This window comes from Zootoca vivipara, chromosome 2 (genome assembly GCF_963506605.1).
Source record: "Zootoca vivipara chromosome 2, rZooViv1.1, whole genome shotgun sequence".
NCBI lineage: Eukaryota > Metazoa > Chordata > Lepidosauria > Squamata > Lacertidae > Zootoca > Zootoca vivipara.
In genome coordinates, this window is record NC_083277.1 from 13,283,411 (window position 1) to 13,303,631 (window position 20,221).

The 20,221-nt window shown below is 46.0% G+C and overlaps 1 protein-coding gene across 1 annotated transcript; it reads left to right on the top strand.

Moving 5' to 3' along the window:
• The first annotated feature begins 9,773 nt into the window (after positions 1–9,773).
• Positions 9,774–18,952, top strand: LOC118080128 (E3 ubiquitin-protein ligase TRIM39-like). Its single transcript, XM_060270990.1, has 7 exons — positions 9,774–10,181; positions 10,787–10,882; positions 13,316–13,546; positions 14,728–14,750; positions 15,051–15,169; positions 16,875–16,907; positions 18,435–18,952. The coding sequence occupies exons 1-7, from the start codon at positions 9,774–9,776 to the stop codon at positions 18,950–18,952; spliced, it is 1,428 nt and encodes a 475-aa protein (XP_060126973.1).
• Positions 18,953–20,221: the final 1,269 nt, after the last annotated feature.

The window sequence follows — 20,221 nt, forward strand, 5'->3', positions numbered from 1 at the left end:
TAAATACAGTAATAAATAATAATAAAATAATAATAATAATAATAATAATAATAATAATAATAATAATAATAATAATAATAATACCCTGCCCATCTGGCTGGGTTTCCCCAGCCACTCTGGGCGGCTCCCAACAGAATATAAAAACACGATAAAACATCAACCATTAAAAACGTCCCTTGCCTTCAGGTGTCTTTTAAAACTCAGGTACAGTGGTACCTCTACTTACGAATAACTCTACTTATGAATGTTTCTACTTACGAATGGAGCTCCATCCGCCATCTTGGATGCGGTTTAGATAGGATTTTTTCTACTTACGATTTTTTAGATAGGGTTGCTTCAACTTACGAATTTTTTCTCCCAATGCATTCCTATGGGATTCGACTTACAATTTTTTTCAACTTACGAATGTGCATTCGGAACGCATTAAATTCGTAAGTATAGGTACCACTGTAGTTGGTTTTTTCCTTGACATCTTATGGGCGGGTGTTCCACAGGGCGGGCGCCACTACCGAGAAGGCCCTCTGCCTGGTTCCCTGTAACCTCACTTCTCACAGGGAGGGAACCGGCAGAAGGCCCTCAGAGCTGGACCTCAGTGTCCGGGCTGAATGATGGGGGTGGAGACGCTCCTTCAAGTATCCTGGGCTGAGGCCATTTAGGGCTTTAAAGATCAGCACCAACACTTTGAACTGTGCTCGGAAATGTACTAGAAGCCAATGTAGGTCTTTCAGGACCGGTGTTATGTGGTCTCGGCGGCTGCTCCCATTCACCAGTCTAGCTGCCGAAATCTGGATTAGTTGCAGTTTCCAGGTCACCTTCAAAGGTAGCCCAACGTAGAGCGCATTGCAGTAGTCCAAGGGGGAGATAACTAGAGCATAAATAATGGCATGCCATTCCCCATGGGCACCAGCTACCACTGAGATCAAGCCCTTTGCATTACAAGTACAGTGGTACCTCGGTTTACAAACAGTCCTGTTTACGAACTATTCAGTTTACGAACTCTGCAAAACTGGAAGTAGTGTTCCGGTTTGCGAACTTTCCCTCAGTCTACGAATGGAAGCCGAACAGTGGAAGGGCACCACCAGCAGAAGGCTTCATTAGAGAAAGCACTGCTCAGTTTAAGAATGGATTTGGTTTAAGAATGGACTTCAGGAACGGATTAAGTTCGTAAACTGAGGTACCACTGTACAGTGGTGCCTCGACTTATGAAGGCGATCCGTTCCGTGGCGCTCTTCGTAAGTCAAAACCTTCGGATGTTGAAGCGTCCATTTTGCGCATGTGCGAAGCACGCAGAACGCGCGTGCGGCAAAAAGACTTCCGGGTTTTCTGACTTCGTAAGTCGAACCTTTCAGAGGTTGAGGCATTCAGAAGTCGAGGTACCACTGTATTCTGAATTCTGAGCTATTATTACTGTCCTGGTCAGAAACAGGGAGTTGTGGTGGCATGGCGTTTAGTGAGGAAAACAAAGCTTGTGGAATACTGCGTAAACAGCAAGAGGAATCTGTTGGAAGTTGAGCGATACTCATCCAACAGAATTGTTGTATCCAAGAACCAAGGCAGTGAGAGGTAGAGAAGAGCAGCTTTATTCCAAAATAAAAGCAACAGTGGTAACAAAAGTCAGCAAGTATACTCCCCATTGCTACTTCCCAACTCTTTTACATGGCTAAATCTGCTTCGGCTTTCTTAAAAGAAACTTACACTGCATACTAAACCACCGCAAGAACTAATGGGAAGAATCGAAGATCACGTTCCTCACTTTATTAAGTTACCATTCTAGAGGCAAGAGAGAGATGGCCGAAGAGAGTCATCCATCATACGCAATGGATTTAACATCAATATCACCAGTTACAGCGAGGTGCTTCACCACTTGCATTCCCGGTGGGGTTGGGAGTTTAATAATTGGCCGGTTGAACGCTTCCAACACCATCTCTTGGGCGTTAAAAGAGAACGCTACCTGGAAAGAGAAATGAAGAGTTAGATCAGGCATCCCCAGCCTGCGGCCCTCCAGATGTTTTGGCCTACAACTCGCATGATCCCTAGCTAACAGGACCAGTGGTCAGGGATGATGGGAATTGTAGTCCAAAACATCTGGAGGGCCGCAGGTTGGGGATGCCTGAGTTAGATCATCTTTGGTCATGTTGATTTGCATGAATAGGAACCATTGCTATGATGTTAGCAGGCAGACAAGAGGGCAAGCTAGAGACTTGCCAAGAGAATACAAGCCTAACTACATAGTGTTAGAGGGACGCAGGTGGCGCTGTGGTCTAAATCACAGAGCCTAGGGCTTGCCGATCAGAAGGTCGGTGGTTCGAATCCCCCCACGACAGGGTGAGCTCCTGTTGCTCAGTCCCTGCTCCTGCCAACCTAGTAGTTTGAAAGTGCAAGTAGATAAATAGGTACCGCTCCAAGCGGGAAGGTAAACGGTGTTTCCATGAGCTGCTCTGGTTCGCCAGAAGTGGCTGAGTCATGCTGGCCACACGACCCGGAAGCTGTACGCCGGCTCCCTCGGCCAATAATGCGAGATGAGCTCCGCAACGCCAGAGTCCGTCCGCGACTGGACCTAACGGCCAGGGGTTCCTTTACCTTTACATAGTGTTAGGCATGAGTTTAATGCAAGGGCTGCATTCAGATGTGGGGTTGATTGTGTTAGTTTTACTGGTTAAAATGCTAGAGTTTCTGTCCCGATTTCTAACATAGTTTTTACACAGCAAAGCCTTGATGTGTCACTGATCTGTGACTTTTGGATCAAGATGCTAGGATGCCACACTAAATTTTAAATGGCAGGAAAGAGCAGTATGCTGGTATACCACCACAGATTTTGTAAACATACACCTCAATTTTTCTGAGTTAATGGGTTTGCAAATGGATTTTTGCTGGAAACGGTTAAGGAAATGAGATCTATACTTCTCCTAGATTCCTCCAGATTTTAGCTTTTACAGTGTGTGAAATATCACATAAACTTTTTTTGGGGGGGGGAGCAGGTAAGGAAATGTCAATGAGATAAAGTGTCGTCTGAATGCAGCCCTGGTTGCTTGAACTAGGCTGCGTTTACTGCGGAGAAAAAGCAGTGACGGGCATCAAAAACCACGAAGCTGTTCATAATCCAGATATAAGGGGTATTATTCTACCCAACCTAAAAATAACAAGCAGCTTTAATTGGAGACTGCATATAGCCTAGCTTCCATGTAAGCTTTGCAAATCAGGATGAATGCTCAGTAAACAGGCCATTTGGAAGAGTCCAAAGTTTTTGATATGCCAGATGAGAACATCTTATATCATCGGCTGGGAAGCTATGGTTCTCCAGCTGTTGGTTGAACTCCCCTCAGTCCCAGCTAGCAGGGCTAATTATTAGGAATTATGGGAACTTGTTGTCCAACATCTCAAGGGCCACAGATTCTTCATTCCTGTTTCATATCAAGGTCCCCCCCCCCACTTCCACCTCATTATATTGACCTACTGAGCTTTGGTTTGTCCTTTAGGTCTCAGATATACATCCTCAGCTGTTCTCCCTGCAAGTTATTCCTGCAATAGGGCTCTCCTCTTACTTACTGTGACGAATAGTCCCAGGTCCAAGGGAAGATCCCACTCTCTCCCCGTATCAGAGGAAAAAATAACGACCCTATTTCCGTGGTAAGTCTCAAATCGAGCGTTAACGTGAAGAAGCAGATTCGAGGGATTCTGGCCTATATCAAAGGTAAAGCTGGTAGGAACATGGGAAAACATGCCTTATACAGAGTCAAAGAATCATAATATTGTAGAGTTGGAAGAGACCCCAAGGGTCCTCTGGTCCAACCCCCTGCAATGCAGAAATCTCAGCTAAAACACTGGTCCATCTAACTCAGCATTGTCTTTACTAGAAGGCAACAGCCCCAAGGGTACCCTGTGGAATACCATGCCTGTTCATATTAGCACAAAGAGACCGTTTGTAGTATAGATGCAAGGTTTACCAGGCCCTCCCAGTAGGGATGGGGGTAGAAATTCGATTCAGTTTGCATTCAAGGCTCAATCTTATCAAACTGACTCTTTCTGAAGCAACATGAGAACTGACATGTAGCCATCGTTCAAAATTTGCACTTGCATTAATTTTGTGATGCAGTTCTCCAACCAAAGAATGTTTCCAAAATGCATATATTAAGGGTATCGAAGGAGGGGAGATATATAATCGTTGTGGCCCATGTGCGTGGGGTGAATAATAAAATGATTGACTGGGTGCCTAGATTCAAAATGTGGGGCTTAACACACTCCCCAGTGGGAGAGAGCCTCTGGTAGCAGAGTTTAAACTCACAAAGTTAAGCAGCAGTAGAATGTGGGAATTTGGGCTGTTAAATCTTTTCCATATCCCATTTTGTTGCATACGGTGCTCTCTGTTTTCTATCCCTCTTAGCATTGAACAGACCATACCAGTTTAGTAAGTTTAAAATGCTTTACTTACAAAAATGTTCCAAAGGTCAGGATTATGCATATATCCAAGCAGCAGCAAAAAGTACACAGATTGAATACTATTGAGTACAACATACAGATTGTAGTTCTGAACAAGTGTTCTGTGCTTGAAATACTCAAGCCCAGACCTGGTTGATTTATATGGTGGAGGGAAAGGGATAGGAACAGGGAGAGGCGGTGTCACTTCCTCCCTCATCAGAGAAGAAGGGGCATGACCTGTGTCTAGGAATCACAGCTCTATCGTTTTAACCCCTTCATGCACAAACTAGCTCTATGCTTGCTAATTGCATTTGATTTCATTCTGCCACAAGGGGAAAATGTAAATATCCCATTTTCACTTATAATACAGACCTTTTGGCCTCTCGGGGCACCTTTGCTTTCAATTCAATGCGTTCCCCAGACTTCAAATTCAAGCGGGCAACCATTTGCTAAAAAAAGAAAAGAAGAAAAAAAATGTGAAAGATTCAAGGGCTCCCATTTCTCATAGTATAATCTTTTCCAGCCTCAGGTTCTTGGACTTTATAAATAAAGATAAACAAATTAAAGCCAACTGCCTCTTTATGATCTCTAAACAGATTGATGACTTTCAGATATCCAGGGTCATTACACCCAATTTTAAACATTTTTTTTAAAACAAATGTGATACTAATCTTAATCTTTGGTGTTGAAATTAGGGGTTGGGCAGATTTTACTGAAATCAAAATAATTCAGACTTGATTTTGTGCGTGATTTTAGGGTTTTCGAAATCTACCCCCAGTGTATTTAATCAGAGCAGTTCTAGGCATGAAAATGATTTCAGGTTAAATAATATGGTAAATTTAAAATGGTAAGTCACTGGTACATAATAAATCAGCTGCCAAGAAGACTGGCTTCTGAAATCCAGAGGAACAAAGGGCATATATGTGCAAGGAAACTTGGTTACAAAATTTTTCAAAACAATTTCCAAACTTTGGATTCTTTGTATAGGCAAGGAATCCATGGGAAAATGTCACTAGAAATATATTTAAACACAGTTTGGGAGGTAGGAACACAAACTGGCAATACTGCCAGGGACAATGATGCAGTTGGGGAAAATTTTATGGTATACCATAACCCAATACAGATTACTTGTTTGTGGGGAAGTAGTACTGGAGAATCTGGCTCATCTTGTTCTTAAGTGTCAATTACGTATATACTGATATGATAACAGCCTAGCTAGGGATTGAACCTGGGAACTTGTGCATGCAAAGCAGATGCTCTACACCAGGCATCCCCAAACTGCGGCCCTCCAGATGTTTTGGCCTCCAACTCCCATGATCCCTAGCTAGCAGGACCAGTGGTCAGGGAAGATGGGAATTGTAGTCCAAAACATCTGGAGGGCTGAAGTTTGGGGGTGCCTGCTCCTCACAGTTTCCCCCTTTTTGTTCTTACTGGGAGAACAGAATACTTCAGATGGGGAGAGGAATCAATTGTGAACAATCATTTTAATCCTACATGACTGTGGTTAATATAAGATCTTTCCAGATGAGTTAAACTCAATACCAAGTCTTTTCAGTAAGCCATTTATACTGAAACAGGAACCAGTCCGTGATTTTTATCCCATTCTGGTTGACCCTAATCAAGGTATTGATTGCCCTTTGATTGCTATTGGATTTTCCCATCTCACCCACTTTGTGGAAGAACTCCATGAGGACTAGCTATGAACCTACCCGGACCCCGAGATCATCTTCTGAGGCCCTCCTTCATGTGCCTCCTCTTTGAGAGGTCCGGAGGGTGGCAACACGAGAACGGGGCCTTCTCTGCAGTGGCTCCATGTCTGTGGAATGCTCTCCCCAGGGAAGTTTCTCTGGTGCCTTCATTATACACCTTTAGGCACCAGGGGAAACATTCCTTTTTAACCAGGCCTTTGCGTGACCTGATTTTAAAGAGTGACTCTTTTTTTGGGGGGGTACTGCTTTAATTTTAATTTTATATATTGTGATCTTTTCTGTGAACCACCCTGAAACCTCCAGGTATAGGGTGATATGTAAATTCATTCAATCAATCAATCTTGTGTTCTATATAAAGTTCTGCCGTAGTCAGGCCAGAAGGAGAATGCTAGCCAACAAAAGACAAAAACATTGTCTAAATAGAAAACCAGCCCTGAGTGCTCACTGGAAGGACAGATCCTGAAGCTGAGGCTCCAATACTTTGGCCACCTCATGAGAAGAGAAGACTCCCTGGAAAAGACCCTGATGTTGGGAAAGATTCAGGGCACTAGGAGAAGGGGGGACGACAGAGGACGAGATGGTTGCACAGTGTTCTCGAAGCTACCAACATGAGTTTGACCTAACTGCGGTAGGCAGTGCAAGACAGGAGTGCCTGGCGTGCTATGGTCCATGGGGTCGCGAAGAGTCGGACACGACTAAACAAGAACAAATAGAAAACCTGCATAGCTTAATAATAATAATAATAATAATAATAATAATAATGTATCCGCAAAAAGATAAATACAAGAAGCAATCGGTCCCAGTTTTCTGTAGTGAGGACCCTTTGTTTCTCCAGATGTTGCTGAACTACAACTCCCATCAGCCCCTTCAAGCAAAACCAATGGCCGGGCATGATGGGAGTCGTAATTCACCTGAAATATCAAACATTCCCCACACCTGCCATGGATAATTATCATACCCTTAAACTTCACACTCACAATAAGCAAATAGCTTTTTTTTTGCCAACTCACCAATGCCATTGCTTCACAATACAAATACTTAAAAACACCACCACCACCTGCGGGCTTCTACTTCCTTCTTGGGCTTTAATGGTGTACATTTCTCACACCCCCAACCTTTAAATCGTCCTCAGGTGTGAGCGTTTCCTTCTTCTGGCCAATCAGGGATGAAATTCTGGTTACCAATTTCCCTCTGGCTCTCTGCAGGTGGGGTTGGTTTAGCAACATGGAGGGGGGGCTGTTAAGGGCATAGCTGTCAAGTTCTCCCTTTTTTTTAAGGGAAATTCCCTTATGCTGAATAGGCTTCCTCGCGAGAAAAGGGAAAACTTGGTTAAGGGGCATGCATCCTTTTGCAAGAAATGGGACACAGCAACTTAAGGAATGTAACAAGAGCCCTGCTGGATCAAAGGCCTGTCTGGTCCATCGTCCAATTCTTGCGGTGGCCAACGGGAAGCCCCACAACTGGTGCTAATGTATACTGCCTCCGACAGCACAGAATCATAGAACTGTCAAGTTGCAAGGGACCCTAAGGGTCATCAGCAGAGGTAGAACACAACCATCCCAAATAGTTCTAAAATGTAATAACGCTTCCCATTAAGCCACACGTTAGGGTATGTGCAGTTTGCAGATGTGACAATGCGTGCAACCATCTACGGATAACTTTGAGAAATGCTGCAAACAATATTTTGGGGCCCTCCATCAAAGACTGGGGCGAGGGACCCTGTGGCCCTCCAGATGTTGCTGGACTTGCAAGCAATACAGGTTAATGCAGAGTTTCTGCCAGGCACCCCCAAACTGCGACCCTCCAGATGTTTTGGCCTACAACTCCCATGATCCCTAGCTAACAGGACCAGTGGTTGGGGAAGATGGGAATTGTAGTCCAAAACATCTGGAGGGCCGAAGTTTGGGGATGCCTGGTTTCCGCCAAAGCAGGGTTTCTGGACTACAACTCCCATCATCCCTAGCTAGGACCATTGGTTAGGGAGGATGGGAATTGTAGTCCAAAAACAAAACCAACAGCTTCTCCACAGCAAACCCTGCTCCACAGCAAATCCCCATTATTTCAGTGTGGCTCCCTTAGAAGAACAGCTATTTTTTTCTGGACCGGGGTGGATGCTCCCTGTGAGAATCTATATAACATTTAGGAAACATCTGAGGGCAGCCCTGTATAGGGAATCCTTTTAAGGTTTAATGTTTTACTATGCTGATTATAAGGGATGCGGGTAGGGTTGCCAGACTCAATAGAGGACAGGACTTCTGTGCCTTTAATTGCCCTGCTCTCCTTTGAGTCTGGAAACCCTAAAGAGAAACCAGCAGACCCTTTGTTTAATTTCCAAGCAAAGGGCCGTCCAGCACCCCACTCAGATGGGTGGGGTACTAATATATTATTATTATTATTATTATTATTATTATTATTATTATTATTATTATTATTATTATTAAACCTGCCTTTGCAAGGGCGGGTGACATGACCAGGAGCCTAGCACAGCTACCCCTCTGGAAATGGCTCATTGAAGCGATCCAGGTGCGGGGGAGCGGGGAGGGAGAGCAGTTTGCTTCAGGCTCTTAACATGACACGACGCCTGAAGAGAGATCCCCGACGTGCACCCGCCCCTTCCAAGCGCTCCCCTCCAGCGCAGCAAACCGCGGTCCCTAAGGCGCTGGTGGAGCATCCAGCGGAAAGGAAAGGAGCGGCGCCATTGGCCGCGGGTGTTGCCAGCCTCACCCAATCCGAATTGCCGGAGCCGCCCGCTTGCGAAAAGCCCGCGTCGAGACTGAGCAAAGCGAAAGTGAGGGCGTGGCCAGAGGGGGGGCTTTCATCCCGGGAGAAACACTGGGATTTAAATATATCTGTTTATTGATTGGTAGCTTCCTGGTCCTTCTAGTGTGTTGCTTTTTCTTCCCTCTCCTGAAAGGGGCAATCGAATTTGTGAGAGCTTCAAATTGATTGTCTGGCTATGCTGTCTTTTGTTGTTGGGGTAAGATTGAATGGGAAGCGTGCTAACTCCCCCCCCCCCAAATTCGCAGTCTATTTTACCTCTCTCTCTGAAGCGGCTGTTGTTTCCTCCCCCTTGATGAGAGTAGCTCAGTCCGTAAAGATATTTAATCTTAGGGTCGTTTGGCAAGATATTTCCCAATCACAGGGGGTTGGACTTAAATAACCTTCCTTCGGGGTCCCTTCCAACTCGACAGTTCTGTGGTACACAAATAATACTTCTTTTCTTTCTGTGTGTACCTGAGGCTTCGCCCTAAAGTGTTTCCTGCTCAGTCCAGGGAAATACTAACAGCTACAAATTAGTCTTCTTGAACATGTGCAGAGTGCTTGCCTTTTGCAACTGAGTGCCCATAGTCAGGAAGCTGGGTATGTACTGGCAAGAACAATGATAGATAAATGTATATGTTTTAATGGCTAGTCCCAAACCAAACTTTGCTACATTTTGAATGCACAATTTAGTTAGAAGGTGGTAATCCTTATCTAAGGTAATTTCTCTCTTTCCTTCCCCAGACTGCTGTTGTCCGTTGCACACAACTTCAGCAGCAGTTCAGATAAAAGGAGTTCCCTCTAAAACCTCAAGCCAAGGGCTTTTGCACCTTTTGGGGAGAAGGAAACTTAAATTCAACTTAAAAATAAAAATTGTTGTATCGAGCAATGGCTGCTGAGGATACCCTGAAGATGTTTGAGGTGGAAGTGACTTGCTCCATTTGCTTGGAATATTTCACTGACCCAGTGATTCTAGACTGTGGGCACAATTTCTGCCACCACTGTGTTATCAAGTACTGGAAAGACTTTGTGCGTGATCGGAGCTGCCCTGAGTGCAGATGGGTAGTTGAGCCTGACAAGCTCATTACGAACAAGCCGCTGGAAAACTTGGCTGGATTCCTCAGAGATCGAGCAAAACAAGCAAAAGGAGGGGAGATAACCTGCTACAGGCACTCCGAGCCTCCCACATCTTTCTGTAAGACTGACCAAGCCCTAGTCTGCTCAGCATGTGTCGAATCCGCAGAGCACAAGGCTCACGACGTAGTTCCCATGGAGCAAGCTGCCCAAGAGACCAAGGTGGGAGAGGCCTTTGTTTCTAGGACTGGGTTGGGAATAATGAATGCATATTGTTGATTTACAGGAGGAATTTAAAAAACATTCCTGCTTACTCAGGCATTTGGTGTCCGAAGGTCCCTGTTCATGGCAGGCCTGGGATCACTGGTTGAGAGAATGCTTTGAGCTTAGAATGTTTTTTAACTTTATTACATACTCTACTAGGGACCCAGGTGGCGCTGTGGGTTAAACCACAGAGTCTAGGGCTTGCTGATCAGAAGGTCGGCGGTTTGAATCCCTGCAACGGGGTGAGCTCCTGTTGCTCGGTCCCAGCTCCTGCCCACCTAGCAGTTCGAAAGCACATCAAAGTGCAAGTAGATAAATAGGGACCGCTCCGGCGGGAAGGTAAACGGCGTTTCCGTGCGCTGCTCTGGTTCGCCAGAAGCAGCTTTGTCATGCTGGCCACATGACCCGGAAGCTGTCTGCGGACAAACGCCGGCTCCCTCGGCCTATAGAGCGAGATGAGCACCGCAACCCCAGAGTCGGACACGACTGGACCTGATGGTCAGGGGCCCCTTTACCTTTACCTTTACCTACTCTACTAAAGCATGCTTGTTTTTTCTTTTCAGGATCGCGTAGTCAACTGCATTAATGCTCTAGAGAACCGGGTAGACACAATTCTGGAGTGTAGATCAGCTGCAGAAAAACAAACTCAAACCCTGCTTGTAAGTGTCACTGTTACTGGCAAGTCTGCAAGTAGCACTTTTTTAAAAAAAAAGTGTAATTGCCAACAAAGGAGCACATAAAATAACCTCCAAGTTGGAGATCCCTTTTTGGAAACTCTTTCCCTATTGCATGCAAAACCAGGTTTTTCTGTCCTTCTTGTGGGATGAGCATTTCTCATGCAAACTCCAAAGTGTGAGCAAACTTTTCACAGCTACTGCACTACATTGTTGTTGTAAAAATGCCACCCTTTTCCCCCACCCCCCAATTTAATCTGGGGTCATCCTCTCTGAAGGAAATCTGATAAATAAAAAACCCAACACCTTGTTTGTGATATCAGTCTCTGCCAGTACCCCTGTGTTAGGTGGGGCTCGCAGAAGTTGCAGTTCAAAGGCATCAGGTTGAGTTTGGTGTAAACTAAAGACTGGAGCTGGGAACCTCTGTCTTAGGGATGAATCACCGGTTTTAAGAGCTGGGGAACTGACAACAGTCAATGCCTCTTATCCATCTCGTTGTAAAATTATTAGTTAATGACTCACATAACTGATGGCTTTCCACACTGTGTTTCCCTGCTTCATTGATGTAGGTGCCTGCCTGTCCTCTGTAATGCTGAGTGAAGCCCTATGAGAATTGGTCGTAGCAGTCACGGTGGTTAAGGGTTTGAGCTGCGAGCTCAACGGGATGACCTTCAGCTTTATGATCAACCTCCTCCCTTTCCCCATTTGAAGCATGGTGGTTAATAACATTATTCTCCCTTCAAGAATTGCTTATAATGGTTAACGTGAGAGTGTATGAGGCTGTTTGTTTTGAACACCCCTCCGTTCTTAACAGGGCAAGCTCTGTTGTTAGGCAAAAGAGGCAGCAGATGCTGGGGAGTGAGAAGCAACAGCAAAGAGTAGGGAGGATAGAGCTGGGCACCCCCTAAGCTGGCCTGCTGCCCTCAGCATAGTGGAGGATGCCGCCCCCATTGCCATTGCCGAATTAAGATTCATCTGCCTATATGGTTCATCGTCTACCCATGGAATGGGGGCCGGGTGCCATTTTGTCCTGGACTTCAGGCGGCAAAATGCCTTGGGCTAGCCTCATAGCTGCCAAGTTTTCCCTTTTCTCGCGAGGAAGCCTATTCAGCATCAGGGAAAATCCCTTTAAAAAAGGGATAACTTGGCAGCTATGGCTAGCCTTGATGCTTAATCTTGTTAATGTCACAGACTGGCTGAATGCAGAGGAGTGATGGGAGGCACTGGTTGGGGAACCCCCCAAGGGAATAGTGCTCAGAGCCAGGAGATCGGTGGTGGGACAATGGTGAGTGGTCAGAGGGAGCTGACTGGGAGGAGGAGGTGTCGGAAGTGGAAGAGGCAACAGGGTTTAGTGAGCAGGAAGAGGCTTTGGCAGAGAGCAGTCCAGAATCGGAGGCAGGAGAGGAGAGGGGGCAGGAGACAGGGATGAGGCAGGCTGCTGAAGAATCCTGGGAGTCTCCTCCTCCTGCTGGAACCAGCTCCACTACCCCCTGGTCTCCTAGAACATGCAGAGAAATGAAGAGGGCGGAGCAACAAGATACAAGATAATAGGAGCCTTAGGCTGCTGGGGAAGTCTTGGCTTCTTTGTTGTTTTACAGTGGTACCTTGGTTCTCAAACGCCTTGGTACTCAAACAACTTGGAACCAAAACACTGCAAACCCGGAAGTAAGTGTTCTGGTTTGCAGGGGCGTAGGAAGGGGGGGCGATAGGGGCGCTCCGCCCTGGGCAGTGCGATCCCGAGGGTGCCCTGCCCCTGCAGGCGGCAGGCCACACCCCCAGAATGCGCACCACTCCCCCAGAACGCGCGCCAGCCCCGGCCCCGCCTGCTCTCTGCCCCCAGTGCCGGAGCATGAAGCTCCGCCACTGCTGGTTTGCGAACTTTTTTCAGAAACCGAACATGCTTCGTTCGGAGTGTTACACTTCCGATTTGAGTGCCACGCTTTCGTTTTGAGTGTGTTATGCTGAGATCTGTCTGTTTTTACTATTTATTTTGCTATTTGTTTTTGCGGCTCTTTTTTGTGACTGTGTGGAACGCAGTTCAGCTACTGATGGATGGATTGTGTGACTGCAGTACATTGTTTATTGCTTTCATTTTATGGATCAATGGTCTCATTAGATAGTAAAATTCATGTTAAATTGCTGTTTTAGGGGTTGTTTTTAAAAGTCTGGAACAGATTAATCCATTTTGCATTACTTTCTATGGGAAAGCATGCCTTGGTTTTGGAACGGACTTCCAGAACGGATTAAGTTTGAAAACCAAGGTACCACTGTATTGCTGACCTATGCCTGATTCCAGCTCCTGGCCATTAAATGTCCTTTTCTATATAATTAGTATCCTACTGTTGCCAGGACCGACCTTATTCCTGCCTCCTCTGACCCCCCCCCTTTCCCTGCTCTCTTTCCATCGGCTTATTGAAGAAACTGTCAGAGAGGTTGGTGCAAGAAACAGTGTCCAAGTTCGACGATCTGCGCCAGTTCCTGTTATCCGAAGAGCACACTGTGGTTGGCAAGCTCCGAGACATACTGAAGGAGATCGTAACGAGGAGAGACAATCACATGAGCAAGCTTTTTCGGGAAGTCTCCTCTTGCGAAATCCTCATCCGGGAGCTGGAGAAGAAGTTCTGCCAGTCAGTGAGTGAACTCCTGCAGGTAAGGCGGAAGTGGCAAGAAATAGACAAGGCTCCCCCCCCCCCAAGGGCAGTCTGGTACCCAAACCTTCATGCACCCTTTCCTTAGGCGGCACCCACACCATACATTTAGAGCCCTCTGATACCACTGTAAACAGCCATGGCTCCCCCCAAAGACTTGTGGGAGCTGTAGTTTAAGGGTGCTGAGAGCTATGAGGATACCCCTATCCCCCTCACCTTCTGTTCCTAGAGTTCCCTTGGGAGAGGGATGGATTGATCACCCTGTGAACTGCAGCTCTGTGAGGGGATAAGAAATTTAAATCTGCCTACCTCTGAGGGTTGTTGTGAGGATGCGGATGCATTGGGGGGGAGAGTGTCCCCAATTATATGCTGCTATGATAGTGACCAATTTTGAAAGGTTTGGGTAGCACGAAGCACTAGCTGCTTTGTCCAGTGTTCTCAAGTCACACATAATTGCCTGTTCTAGTTACAGGTAGGTAGCCGTGTTGGTCTGAGTCGAAACAAAAATAAGCAAGGGCTGAGGCGCTAAAGAAAGCTTGATCATGCATAATGAGATAAGAATCCTGTGTCTTTATTCATCCCAGGTGGCTCCATGGTTTTAAGCTTGGTAATGAGTTCCAATTCAGCAATTTCTCTTTCCAGTCTGTTCCTGAATTTTTTTCTGTAATAAAACAGCTGCTTTGAGATCTTGTATAGAATGTCCTGGGATGAATAAAGACATAGGATTCTTATCTCATTATGCATGATCAAGCTTTCTTTAGCGCCTCAGCCCTTGCTTCCCCCCCCCCCCCCGCAGGACCAATTGCAGCCATCAGCAGTCGTTAACAGCCATCTACAGGTTTACCACTCTCATCAGCCCATCACCCATTCTCCCCCACCCACCCCCACCCTCTGTATATACATAGGGGTCTGACGCTTCTGTTTCAAGAGTATCTGAGGAAGTGTGCATGCACACGAAAGCTCACACCAAAATAAAAACTTAGTTGGTCTTTAAGGTGCTACTGAAGGAATTTTTTTACAGTTGCCTGTGTTGGGTTAAAACACACCTTTCCACCAGTCTTTTTTGATGGCTTCTGCTAAACAGATGGCCCACTGATGGGCACAAGCATAGCTAGAAGGGGTTTTTTTTCCCAAAGGGCGTGCATCAGGCTCCAATTTCTTCTTTTGCTCTCTCCCTTCTAGGATGCTGGGAGCACCATGGAGAAGTAAGTGGAGCTCATCACAACCAAAGACCGATCCTGCCTAGGGGCCTGGTCCTGGGAATCACCGAGGGCAAAGAGTGGCTGCTGTGCTCGGGTCCTGCTTGCAGGCTTCCCATAGGTCAACCACTGTGGGAACAGAGGGGCAGACTAGATGGGTCTTTGGCCTGATCCTGCAAGCATGGCATGTCCCCCAATGTTCTGAGTGGCGGAGCCGTCCCTGCTTGCTGCCTAGTTTTCCATTGAATCTCTGTTGTCTCTGGGAGATACGGATAGCGGGTTCAGCCCTGGTTTGTTTCCCTCCAGGTTCCACCAGGCAACACCGTTTCAGTGTGTGAGCCCTTTTTCGCCAAAGCAGCTGTGGGAAATATGGGATGTGACGGACGCAAACATCTCTCTGGAGAGTGCCATGAAGCAATTCAAAGGTTAATAATAATAATTATCATTTATTATTTATTATTTATACCCCGCCCATCTGGCTGGGTTTCCCCAGTCACTCTGGGCGGCTTCCAACAGAATATTAAAATACAATAATCTATCAAACATTAAAAGCTTCCCTAAACAGGGCTGCCTTCAGGTGTCTTCTAAAAGTCTGGTAGTTGTTTTTCTCTTTGACATCTGGTGGGAGGGCGTTCCACAGGGCGGGTGCCACTACCGAGAAGGCCCTCAGCCTGCTTCCCTGTAACCTCACTTCTCCTCATGAGGGAACTGCCAGAAGGCCCTCGGTGCTGGATCTCAGTGTCCGGGCTGAACGGTGGGGGTGGAGACGCTCCTTCAGGTATACTGGGCCGAGGCTGTTTAGGGCTTTAAAGGTCAGCATCAACACTTTGAATTGTGCTCGGAAACGTACTGGGAGCCAAGGAAAGAACTGCTGCAAACCTCTTGTGGTTTTTTTGATGCTGGCCATGGATTTGAGTTAAATCAAATTGATTTAAATCACAGTTAAAATCACGTAAGACTTGATTTAAATCCTTTTTTTTTTTACAGAAAGACTCATTTTTGCTGGTATAATCTTAATATTTACAACCAGATGAAGGCTTCATTTTTGGAATAATAAATTTTCACAGTAGTTTTTACAGTTATATCAAAAATTTCTGGTTTGGTTATACTATTAGAAATACATAGACAGATAACTATGAAACTGTTGTGAGGATTAATAAGTTAACTGTTTATATCTGGACAACTTTTCTGCTGGACTTTTATTGGAAGGAGAAAAACAATCATTTCCTTGATAACAATTTAAACATTTTATTTAACTGAAACAATAACATTAAAGCACATGTATCCATGTTTTTCAACTGATGTGGTTAAACAATTAAAAAAAAACACCTTAGACTGAGTTTTAGCACACATGAAAAACTTTAAACAAATCCTTATTTCCTTTGGACTTTGTATAGAAAACTATCTTTGGAAAGATTGTTCCTCCAAAGCATTTTATTTTCAAAATCCGATTTAAATAAATAAATAAAAAACCATTGATTTTTATCTACTCTGGTCTGTGGGAGGTGATGCTGTTGCCCACCTAAGCGAAGACGCTTGGATGGGTCTAATCAGTGCTATTTTTCTAGAAAAAGAGGTACCAGAACTCACCATGGTCTCTTAGAATGGCAATGGTGCCCACTTAAGAGGTGCCAGAACTGAGTTCTGGTGAGTTCCAGCTGAAAAAAGGCCTGGGTCTATCCCAGGATAGGGAACCTGTGGCCCTGCAGATGTGGGTGGACTACAACTGTCATCATCCTTGACCACTGACTGTCCTAGCAGGGCCTGGTGGGAAATAGAGTCCAGCCACATCTGCAGAGCCACAGATTCCCCACCCCGATCTATTTGGTATTGATCTATGGCATTCCCCAGATGTTGCTGGACTACAACTCCTATCATCCGTAGCTAGCAGGACCAGTGGTCGAGGATGATGGGAGTTGTAGTCCAACAACGTCTGGGGACTCGAGGCTGAGAAAGGCTGGTCTGTGAAGACGATTCTCCCCCCACCACCTGCACAAATCTCCTCAGCTTCCTCTTTAATTCTTCACCGGAAATAAGGGGGAGGGGGACAAGTAACACACTGAGGGAAACTGATCTGTGTGATGAAGGCAGTGATGTGGTGATCAAGGTATTTTCCCTTTCCTTCTTCAGATGCTCTGGAGTCTAGATCCTCGCTTCAGGAAGGTAAACCTCTGGGACTTGCGTGCGAAGGGTCAAAGGAAACTCACAAGGAGGGCGTATATTTTTGTAGACTGCTGTTGGATTGCACTGTGTTGGGTTATCTGCTTGCTGTTTTATGAGTTGGTTTTAATTTTTATTACTTGCATTTGCATTCCACCTTTTCCTTCAAGGAGCGTAAGGTGGCGGACATGGTTTCCCCCCTCCCTCATTTAATTCCCACAACCCTTTGAAGTAGGTTAGGCAGGGAGACAGCAACTGGCCAACGGTCAAGGGGTGAGATTCATGGCCAAGTTGGGTTTTGAATCCCAGTCTTAGTCTGACACTCTGGACACTATGCAGGTCTGGTTTTGAATGTGAGATATTCTTAAGTTTTGTTTTTATTTTGTATTGCTTTTATGTTGTAAGCCTGCAGCCCTCAAGATGTGGTAGGCTCCAGGTTCTGTCAGTTCCAGTCAGTGAAGACTGGTTCATTTGTGCAAATGGATTGCCCTTCTAAATTCAGTCTACCCTCAGCCACCACCTACTTGCCTGTCTTCTTACTTCCATCCACTTGAGAGGGTGGAACTGGCTGTGAGCTTACCCCTTCTTGGGATCAGTATTTCCCTTGTAGATCTCAGCAGGGAAGGAGGATAGAGGCAGAATTAGAATTACTCGGAGCCTAAAAGGAAAGGACAATATGAGTGGACTCTCCATGCCCTAACCACAGCAAAAAGACTGAAACTGATTAATTGGGGGGGGGGTGCAGCTCCCTTTTACGATTGTTTTAAAGCAGGCATCCCCAAACTTCGGCCTTCCAGATGTTTTGGACTACAATTCCCATCTTCCCCGACCACTGGTCTTGTTAGCTAGGGATCATGGGAGTTGTAGGCCAAAACATCTGGAGGGCCGCAGTTTGGGGATGCCTGGATTAAAGACTTGTACAAACTTGCAACATATGAACAACTTGCATATAAACACAGACTTGCCATGGACAAATTCAATGATATTTGGAATATATTCTTACAAATATTGTAATAGGTTAAGATCTGGCACAACAGCAGATCTTGTAAAGAAAAAGAAAGAATTATTGGGGGCCTAAAAATGTGCACCTCGAGTGTCCCTGCCCTGTCTGACTGGGTCTGTTTCCATGGCCTACCAATAAGCCCTGGGCAATCAAACTTACACTATGTGTAAAATTATATTCGTCATGCCATTGCAGCCTCATACCCAACGTTACTTGGTAACTCTAACAAACCCAAAACTCAATGCAGTTTTGAAATTGCTGTTTGAAATCCATACAGTTTTGAAGCGTTCAGTCCACCATCATAATTCAAAATGGTATCCAGCCATCAGCAAAAATCTGTTCCTTGACTTTGGGAACTATCATGCAGAATTTGGCTGTGATATCTTAAGAGGTGTCTAGATGTATAGCAAACAATTTCCCAAAAACATATCGGAGATCGTGATGTTACTGCTTCAATGGTACGCTTCTCCTCCCAGCCCTTCCAAGCTCACCACTGTAACTCATTTCTCTCCGCCATCTTCTTTCAGCGACCGTGGCCTTTGATCCAGAGACGGCGCATCCCCGGCTCATCCTGTCCAAGGACCACAAAAGCGTGACGCTGGGGGACAAACCTCAAGAGCTGCCCAAGAGCCGGAAGCGGTTTGAAGCCAACCTCTTCCTCCTGGGATGCGAGGAGTTTGCTGTGGGCAGGAACTACTGGGATGTCGCTGTGGGAAGCGAGGGTGAATGGGCCGTGGGGGTGGCCAGGAAGTCCGTAAAGAGGAAGGACGTGGCTGCCATAAGCTATAAGGTTGGGATCTGGGCAATAGGGAAGCGGGGGAGCCAGTATGCGGTTTTCAACCCCCCCGACTTCCCTCCTCTGAGCTCTGTGCGGGAGCTCAAGAAAGTCCGAGTGTCTTTAAACTGCGATGGGAGGCACGTGGCCTTCTTTGATGCCGACGATGCAGCCCTGCTTTTCCAGACCCCAATAACTACTGTTGCCAGAGAGTCCTTCCTCCCCTTCTTTCATGTTTCCAATAAAGCCGTTCTAACACTGCCCCCCTAAGGCAGTCAGAACCTTCTTCACACTTACGACTTTGGCCACTCAGTGGTTGATGGAGCACAGAACACGAGCAACTCACTTTCGTGTCTTCCCTGGGAGGCTGATCTAGGCTAGCCCCGCCCCGCCCCCCCCCCCGAACTTGGATCTCCCATCTGTTTTTGGACTACATCATCCCTGACACCACTGGTCCTGCTAGTTAGGTATGATGGGATTTGTAGTCCAACAACAGCTGGGCAACCATGTTTGGAAAACCCTGTTCTAGGCCAGCCTTCCAGATGTTTTGACTGCAACTCCCACCAGTCCCATCTGTGCTGATTGGGACTGATGAGAGTTGTAGCTGGAAGCATCTGGAGCAGATGTAGACCTTTGGGCCTCTGGGTATTGCTAAACTACAACTCCCGTCATCCCTGGCCATTGGTTATGCTTGCTGGGGCTGCTGGTAGTTGTAGTTCAGCAACTCCTGGGGGGAGACAAAAGTTCCCTATATTCTAATATGGAGGGTTACAGGGTTGGGAAAAGGCTGTTCTAGGCTACATTCAGTGTGGTCATTTGGCTTCTCCCTCCTCCGATGAAGGGGATTCTGGGGTTGAAATGAAACCTTAACCAATCCTGACACTGTTTATATTTCAAGGGGGTGAAAACACATATTTTCACAGTTATTTTGCAAGATCTGTAATAAACAGTAAAGCTGATGATCTGCATGTTAACTTTTTAAAGAGAACTTTTGTTCATAGGTTTTATGTGGAAGAGTGAACGTATTTATGGGATGATTTTTGCTAAACCAAGATGTATTAAAGGCTTCTGTTTCTCTTATTGCTGCCTTGTTTTCTTTTCCAAGCTCAAAAACGATTGCAGATGCATATTTCCCTTGAATCTTGCTTCCTTTAAGGAAGGCGAGGAACCTTTGGCTTCCCTCATGTTGCTGAACTGCAGCTGCCATCATCCCAGGCTCTTGACCATGCTTCCTGGGGCTGATGGGCATAAATGTTCCCCATAAGTGCTCTAAGGTTGGGAACCTGCATTCCAAAGGCTATATTCAGCCCTTGGCCTAATTCCATGTGGTGGGCAGGTGGAAACACAAGGAAGGGAAGGGAAGAAGGGAGAAAAACAGATGAGGGGAGGGGGCTGAAAGGGATGGAGCTGGGTTCTGCTCCTCTTGGTGGAAACTTTGATCAGCTTTCAACTCAACTCTGCATTATAGGAAAAGTGACAGATTGCAGCTCCCCCAAAGTCTGCCTCTGGGTATTTAATTTTTTTTAACAAACAAACATG